The sequence below is a fragment of the Cyclopterus lumpus genome, chromosome 11 (genome assembly GCF_009769545.1).
Source record: "Cyclopterus lumpus isolate fCycLum1 chromosome 11, fCycLum1.pri, whole genome shotgun sequence".
NCBI classification, from domain to species: Eukaryota; Metazoa; Chordata; class Actinopteri; order Perciformes; family Cyclopteridae; genus Cyclopterus; species Cyclopterus lumpus.
This window is the reverse complement of record NC_046976.1, coordinates 814,789-823,913: the sequence shown is the minus strand read 5'-3', so window position 1 is coordinate 823,913 and position 9,125 is coordinate 814,789. Positions and strand designations below refer to the sequence as shown.

The 9,125-nt window shown below is 41.0% G+C and overlaps 1 protein-coding gene across 4 annotated transcripts in view; it reads left to right on the top strand.

The window, feature by feature from the left end:
* Positions 1-1,452: 1,452 nt before the first annotated feature.
* The window catches only part of arhgef1a (Rho guanine nucleotide exchange factor (GEF) 1a), a 55,292-nt gene continuing 47,619 nt past the window's right edge, over positions 1,453-9,125 (top strand). For all 4 annotated transcript variants that reach the window (XM_034545928.1, XM_034545929.1, XM_034545927.1 and 1 more), the window contains exon 1: positions 1,453-1,667. In XM_034545928.1, the coding sequence (XP_034401819.1) occupies positions 1,605-1,667 (63 nt within the window). In that variant the 5' untranslated portion in view covers positions 1,453-1,604. The remainder of the gene's footprint in view (positions 1,668-9,125) is intronic.

The window sequence follows — 9,125 nt, the reverse complement described above, 5'->3', positions numbered from 1 at the left end:
GTCCCGGCCCGACACATCATGGATGCCCCTCTCATGAGAGAGTTTCATCGCAGCCACCGTGACCAGCCCTCCAAGTGCTCTGGGCCCAAGGGGGCTACCCAGCCAGACTCTGTTCCCTCTCTTCCTTTGGCAGCATCAGACATCGGGGAGGTTGAGGACGAGCCATCTTCCGATCCGGACAACTCACCTGCCGATGAGGAGAGGGCGGAGATGTCTGAGGAGTATTAGCCCTCCTCCAGATCCCCTCCGCCCACCCGGTGTGGCGATTGTTTTGGGACATGGATTGTGGTCCATGCCTACTACTCATTATTCATATATTTTCTCATATTCATTGAATGTGTTGTAACTCTGTAACTCTGTTCATTCTGTACACATGACATCTATTGCTTCTGTCCATCCGGGGAGAAGGATCCTCCTCTGTTGCTCTCCTGAAGGGTTCTTCACTTTTTTCCCTGTGAAAGTTTTTTTTTCCGTTTTTTTGGGATATTCTCCTGATCCGATGTGAGGTCAAAGGTCAGGGATGTCGTATGTGTACAGATTGTAAAGCCCTCCGAGGGGAGTTTGTGATTTGTTATTTTGGGCTATACAAAATAAACTGAATTGAATTGATTTTTGTCAGAGCAAACAGTATTCAATAATTTATAGTCCTAACAGTATATTTATTAGCTCATAGTCAAAGCAGACATTAATAACTAATTCATCATCATAGCTGAATTTATTCATCAGTTCATAGTCATAGCTGACCATAGTCATCGCAAACCTTATTTATTAGTTCATAGTAATAACAGTATTTATTACATATTTCTAGCTGACCTAGTCGTAGTTCATAGTCATAACGGACCTTAGTCATCAGTTTAAAGTCATAGCTTACCTTTTTCATTCATTCATAGTCATAGCTGACGTTATTCATTAGTTCATAGCAGAGCTTATTCATTACTTCATTGTCAAAGCAGAGCTCCTCTATTGCACTAATATGCAATAACATGCATTTAAAGCACGACCAACCAGCTATGTCAACAAAGAGGTGAAGCAATTAAGTCTCTCCTGATCGAATTGTATGCCTGTGACCAGTTGTTAACTGTAATGCCCATAAGAGTAATGACTAAAGAACAGACCACTCACCTGTCAGGTCCCACGTTTTTGTAAATTACATTCTCACCTACAAACTAATGGAGCTGAATACTTTCAGATGAGTGTGTTTCAAATTGAGCCTTTCTCAGCACACTAACTGCTCATGCTCTTAGACATACAATATGTGTACAATTTACTTTTGTTTTCCGAGTATAAAAAGCTGCTCTTAAATATTAGCATTTTGTAAATGGTTTCATATTGGGATGTAGTAAAGTGCAGATAATCGTCTATACAAGGCATTCACACACAGCTGAACACTGTGTGTGTGTGTGTGTGTGTGTGTGAGGGGGCGGTGATGATTCAGAAGTCAGATTTCTCACAGGAACAGTCACTTCACTAGAAGCAGAAGCACATTGCAGTTGGCCAGTGAAGGAAGATTTTTGTTGTCTTTTTATTTCTCTTTGGTAGGGATCTGAGGGATCCAAAAAGTATACACCTGCCTATTTTGGATATTTTATTTTAAGATCATCACAATGTCCAGAGTTGCTAATCTGTCGAAGCTGCGACAAGAGAGGATGAGGGAGATCAACCTGCGGGTAAGTTGGCATTATGTTCATCATTGAGTGTAACATTAAATACATTAACATCAGGCAATGGCATTGGATTCACTTTAGTAGTTCCGGCCAGCCACACAGTGTTTAAATAGGACAGTCAAAACAACAGATATTTCGAGATGACGACTAAATGGTACTTTGTAGATTTCTCTTTTGTCACTTCCCCCCCTGTCTATATCCGTGTCATTGCCTGCTTTTGCACTCGCAGTCAGAATACATTTCCTCAATTTGACACAGGGCCTGCCTGCCCTCTTCTCACATCCTACAGAGCAGTGATATCAGGGCCTCTCAGGCCCTGATATCACTGCATCTTTCCTCTAGATAAACAGGATAAATCTCTCTGTATTTTTTTGGATGTAGGTGGTGGTGTGTATATTTGCTTGTACACAGTGTCCTTTTTCACTGGATATTTAACTATAGCAACTGTTGCCATAGAAATGGCAGTGGGTGTGCGTTGTAATATTACTGCTTTCTTTGAGAATGTTGCAGGCCTCAGAAATTTGTATAAATAAATTCATAAAAAAGTAGTCATTGCTGGGATTTACTGTGACACTAGTCTTAAATGCACATATGTGCATTCTCATTTGAAAGATGTGCATTAGGTCACTCACACAAACACACAAAAAAACTGATCATGTGATGTACTTGATTTGCCAAGGTTCCCCATTTTACAGCCATCAGCTGCGCACTATCCACCCTGACTGTAGTGTCCCAGACTGTATTGAGCTTCTTCTGTAAGGTGATACATTGTAGACAAAAACAATAATAAATTCAATGCATGTCTCATTGTGCGAGATGAGAACTTGGCAACAATAATTGGAACAAACTCTTACTAAGAAAGCTTCACAGGGGGTTGCAAAGACCTCTTGAATTTAAGGGGTGAAAGAAAACAAACAAAACATTCAGCGAAGAAAAGAAAAAAAGTTATTTCTTGTAAGTTATCCATTTAGAAAAAAATGAAGATAGGAATGTCTTGCGAGAAAAGTGGTACGTTGTAGATGTGAGCATATTCAGTGAGCTTTCATTCTGTTTCATGTAGCAAGCTAGCTAAATAGTGTAGTCCTGCGTTACAAAAGTTATGTGCTTAAAACTACCAGAGAGCCGACCCAGAAATGGCCAATCGTCAGGGAGAAGGTGTCAAAAATAACAAGCGTATTTACCAGGACAGCTATATCAATCTTGGCTTCAAGACACACCAGAATACTAAACACTCCAAAAACAGGAACTTGTGACTGGATTCAGTCCCCAGATCACAAGAACCCGTTTTGCAAGGACAGGAAGTGACCAGAAGTTGAAATGTGAGTGCTCTTTCCTTATTATGCAAGCCAACAAGCAACACACCATCTGGGAAACAACGACCAAACAGGCTTGCAATGAAATTGAAGGTGTGGATCCCAAGTGGCTGACAAATGTAAGACTGTACCACTATCCAACAACACGTGTCACTTTGGTTTAAAAAAAACAAAATGGCGCCGGCCAAAATGCTGAACCAAAGGCTTCAAAACTCGTCCAAAAACCTAAGGGTGATGTCACAGTGACTCCGTCCCCACCATATATGCAGTCTATTTACCAGTGTTCATGAAACAATAAGTACTTTATTTCCCTTTATAATGGGCCAGTTATAGGTGGGGATTATGAGTTTAGGCTTAGCCAGTGCAATGAATTATAGCACTATATTTTTTTCATTTATTAAGTTAGCCAAGGCTAAACATACCTCTAAGGTATTTAGAATGTGTTCATCTTCATCAACACACGGTGTCAGAAAATAACATTAGTTTTTGAGTATATCTAAATCCTGTTTTGAAGGTATTATTATAGATTAGTGGTATACAATTTGCCAGTGCAATGCATTATAGCACTATATTAATTTAATTTATTAAGTTAGCCAAGGCAAAACATACCTCAAATATTTATTTACTGAAAACGTGAAAAGGTTATTTTTGGGGAGTTGTTCCTGATCCGATGTGAGGTCAAAGGTCAGGGATGTTGTATGTGTACAGATTGTAAAGCCCTCTGAGGCAAATTTGTGATATTGGGCTATACAAAATAAACCTAATGGAATTTAAAAACACAGAGTTAACCCTGAAGTAACCTTGCTAACACAATGTCTTCTACTGTATGTTTTCGGACCTCATTGCCATCTCTGCCCTTTCTATGTCGGCCCCCCAAGGGCCATCCTCATGTTTAGGGAGGTTCTGGCAGAAGAGAAAACAAGAGCCGGATATAACAGCTTTCTAGCTGTTGCACCACAACTAGTCACTCATCCCCAACCACAGCTTTTAGGGGAGTAACGACACAGCTGCGTGTTGACAGTATGGATAAACTGAAACTGGGTTATTCTCTCCAGTTCTGCAGCGTCCCTCCTCTGTTCATGGGGGTCAAAGAGGTGAATCTATCCTCCCAGGAAGAGATAGATTACCTCTCAGAAGAGAGTTAGGGCCTTTTACAGAAACAGATCTGTCTACTGTCCTCACTCACGACAGACATAGGGCAAGGGTGTAGGTTTGGTCTCAGCATTGGTAGGGACACTGCCAGCTTTCCCTCGACCCCGCCCTCCCCCATATAAAAAAAAACATAGTTGATATTATGTTGAACAGGCAAACTTTATTAAAATATATTAACATTTGTGTAACTTGAAACTGATTTTAACATAATTACAGTAATAAAAAAATAGTTTAAATACAAAACACTATTCTGCACCAAATAAATAATAATAATAAATTAATAAAATGCCATTATAGTGTAACAGTATATTCTATATCCAAAATATATATAAACAACTTTTACCAGTTGTGTAGTGACAGTACCTTGCCTCCTGCTGTGTTTTAGACATTGCACGTCGTAGTTGGGTGTGAACTGGTGTTTTCTCCAATGCATGTGTTGTTACAGCTTGATGGTGTGCTTTACTCGCTGGATGGCGATTAAAGCTTTCAATGACATTTTTCCAATTACTAAAACCCTTAAAGCCGAAGGCTGGGCCATTCTTTTTTTGAATGGTCTTTTTGATGGTTATGCTTTGACACACTTAAAACAAAGTACCTTTTTCAATGTAGGGCTATAATGCAGCCACAGATATTGACTATACCACTTTGCCTGAAACTGTAACACTTGTGCTGAAGTTGCTGGACTCTGATGTATTTAAGGTCAGGCTGTATGGTTCACTCCCCAGGTCCAGGACACTGCTACACTCACTTCATGACGGTCACTGTCACTCAAACTGACTGTTCCCTAAAGAGCAAAAAGAACTTAGCCTAGTGTGCACATGCATGTTTTAACATAATAATAATTCACTTAAAACAGGTAGACAATGTTTACCCTGTCAGCCATGATAATACACCTCAACACAGAATCAATGTAAGACCTCACCTGAAGCCCTGGTGGTCCAGCTGCTGTTTCCTCATCCTGATTTCTGAGTTTCCTGAATGCATTTCAAAATAATGCCTTAATGAATAAATGTAGACCATATGAGTAGTATATGTATTTATGTTGAAAGCAATTTTGAATATTTAGGTAATAGGTTCAGGTTTTATGGAACAGCCTTGTTTTTTTTTATACATCACATAATTCACAATCCAAAAGTGCTGACATGAGGTCAGATTCCCCAAACATCCTTCAGTTTCCTTGCTAATGTATGGTAAAATGGTAATTCTTCACAACATGCCATGATCAAGACCTCACCTGGAGCACTGGTGGTCCAGCTGCTGCTTCCTCAACCTGCACTCCATCTGCACTGGAGTGTTTCTGACTTCAGCCAATTAACTTACATGACAGCATCGTGTCTCGCAGGCTCGAGGGCGCGTTGGAAATCGTGGAAATTATTTTTCACTCTTCTGAGCGACAAACATAATATTGAATAGATAATGATACAAATGAGTTTGCAAATATATTGTGCACAATAATTTTTTTCAAATTAACAAAATATTGGTGGGAACAATTGTGTCTTTCCCAAAACTTTGGTCGTGACTAGCCCCTATGGACCATATGCAAACCTACGCCCTTGACATAGGGGGTTAACCATCAGACAGTAGCTGGATCTATACAGCCAAGCGATTGGTTCACTGCATGGACTTAAGGATGCACACGTTCATGTTGAGGTGTCTTCATAACACAGGAAATTCTTGTGTTTTGCCTTTTAGGTGATAGCCTATGAGTTGAGAATTATGAGATTTATTGTTTAGCTATTCCATGGCTCCCCACACCTTCAGCAGTGTAGACCATGGTTTCAGGGTCTTCGTTTATCTCGACGACCTCATCGTCATGGCTAGTGAATGAGCTACGTTTCACACAACCCAATTGATATTACACTGTACACGCTCCTGTCACATTCCCCGGGTTACCCCCCCCAGCACCAAGGAATGAGCACACTCGGGGTATTGTTCATAATATTCTGAGACTAACTTTCAATTCAATTCAGTTTATTTTGTATAGCCCAATATCACAAATTACAAATTTGCCTCAGAGGGCTTTACAATCTGTACACATATGACATCCCTGTCCCAGGACCTCACATCGAATCAGGAAAAACTCCCCAAAAATAACCTTTGACAGGGAAAAAAGGGAAGAAACCTTCAGGAGAGCAACAGAGGAGGATCCCTCTCCCCGGATGGACAGAAGCAATAGATGTCATGTGTACAGAATGAACAGCATTTACAAAGTTACATAAACACATTACATGAATATGACAATGTATGAATGGAACTCCAATCCATGAAACAGAAGGAGGTAGAGAGGAGGGGGCGGGGCATCAGTAGGGCCACCGCGGGAGGCCGGCTCACCAGGCATCAGACACCTCCAGGTCCAATGGACCCTATGAGACGTGAAGTCACAACGACTCCGGGGAAGAAGCAGAGTTAATAAGGTGCAATGGAGAGATGTAAATTCATCCATAAGGAGAGAGAGAAGATGAGATAGGTGCTCAGTGTATCCTAAAACATCCCCCAGCAGCCTATAAGCCTATAGCAGCATATCAAGGGGCTCGACCAGGGCAAACCTGATTCAGCCCTAACTATAAGCACTATCAAACAGGAAAGTCTTAAGTCTATTCTTGAATGAGGTGACTGTGTCTGCCTCCCGGACTGAAAGTGGAAGCTGGTTCCATAAAAGAGGAGCTTGATAACTGAAGGCTCTTGCTCCCATTCTACTTTTTAGGACTCTAGGAACCACAAGTAGCCCCGCATTTAGTGAGCGCAGCTCTCTAGTGGGGCAATATGGTACTACAAGCTCCTTAAGATATGATGGTGCATCACCAATCAAGGCTTTGTAGGTGAGGAGAAGAATTTTAAATGTGATTCTTGATTTTACAGGGAGCCAGTGCAGCGCAGCTAATACAGGAGTCATGTGATCTCTTTTCTTAGTTTTTGTGAGTACACGAGCTGCAGCATTCTGGATCAACTGGAGGGATTTAAGAGACTTATTAGAGCAGCCTGATAATAAGGAGTTGCAGTAATCTAGTCTGGAAGTAACAAACGCGTGAACCAGCTTTTCTGCATCTTTTTGAGACAAGATGTGTCTGATTTTTGAAATGTTACGTAGATGAAAAAATGCAATCCTTGAGATTTGCTTAACGTGGGAGTTAAAGGACAAGTCTCGGTCAAAGATAACGCCGAGATTCTTTACAGTGGTGTTGGATGCCAGGGAAATGCCATCTACAGAAACCACATCACCAGATAATTGATCTCTGAGGTGTTCAGGGCCCAGTAAAATAACTTCAGTTTTGTCTGAGTTTAACATCAGGAAGTTGCAGGTCATCCATGTTTTTATGTCTTTAAGACATTCTTGAATTTTAGCGAGCTGGTTGGTCTCCTCTGGTTTGATCGATAGATATAATTGAGTATCGTCTGCATAGCAATGAAAGTTTATGCAGTGTTTCCTGATAATATTGCCCAAAGGAAGCATATATAAGGTAAATAAAATTGGTCCAAGCACAGAACCTTGTGGAACTCTGTGATTAACGTTGGTGGTCATTGAGGCTTCATCGTTTACAAATACAAATTGAGATCGATCTGATAAATAGGATTTAAACCAACTTAGTGCGGTACCTGAAATGCCAATCGACTGATCCAGTCTCTGTAATAGGATGTCATGATCAATGGTGTCGAACGCAGCACTAAGGTCTAATAATACCAGTACGGAGATGAGTCCTTTATCTGATGCAATTAGGAGGTCATTTGTAATGTTTACCAGTGCTGTCTCTGTGCTGTGGTGTTTTCTAAATCCTGACTGAAACTCCTTAAAATAAACTATTCTGATGTAGGAAGTCGCACAACTGATTTGCGACTACTTTCTCAAGGATCTTAGAGAGGAAGGGAAGGTTAGAGATCGGTCTGTAGTTAGCAAACACCTCTGGATTAAGAGTGGGCTTTTTCAGGAGAGGTTTAATTACAGCTACTTTGAAGGAATGTGGTACATGCCCTGTTAGCAAAGACACATTAACAATATCCAGCAGAGAGGTGCCAATTAAAGGCAACTTTAAGCAGCCTAGTTGGGATGGGGTCTAAGAGACAGTTAGACGGTTTAGAAGTAGAAAACGTTGAAGACAATTGGTCTAGGTTAATGGGAGAAAAGCTATCCAAATATACACCAGGGCATACAGCCGTTTCCAAGGCCACTCCTCTTGATGACAGATCGGCAGTAGTTGAGGACAAGAGATCATCAATCTTGCCTCTAATAGTTAAAATCCTTTCATTGAAGAAGTTCATAAAGTCATTACTACTGAGGTCTATAGGAATACACGGCTCCACAGAGCTGTGACTCTCTGTCAGCCTGGCTACAGTGCTAAAGAGAACCCTGGGGTTGTTCTTATTTTTCTATATTACTGATGAGTAATAGGCTGCTCTGGCATTACGGAGAGCCTTTTATATGTTTTAAGGCTGTCTCGCCAAACTAAGCGTGATTCTTCCAGTTTGGTGGAACGCCATAAACTTTCGAGCTTTCGTGATGTTTGCTTTAGTTTGCGGGTCTGAGGGTTCTACCAGGGAGCAAACCTCCTTTGCCTCACTGTCTTTTTCTTCAGTGGGGCTATCGAGTCTAGTGTCATTCTCAGTGAGCCTATAGCACTATCGACAATATGATCAATCTGGGACGGACTAAAGTTAGCACAGGAGTCCTCCGTCACATTGAGACGTGGTATTGAATCAAATGCAGAAGGAATCGCTTCTTTAAATTTAGCTACAGCACTGTCAGTTAGACATCTGGTGTAGAAACTTTTGACTAACGGTGTACACTCCGGGAGTATGAACTCAAAACTTATGAGGTAATGGAGACCACCAAATGCTCAATGTCAATGCCATATGCAAGAACAAGGTTGAGGGTGTGGCGAAAGCAGTGAGTGGGTTTCTGTACTCTCTGACAGAAGCCAATCAAGTCCAACAATGAGCTTTAGATGACAGAGATCTAATATTTGGGAGTCCACATTTAATTCTCTTGTTTTGTTGCACTTTT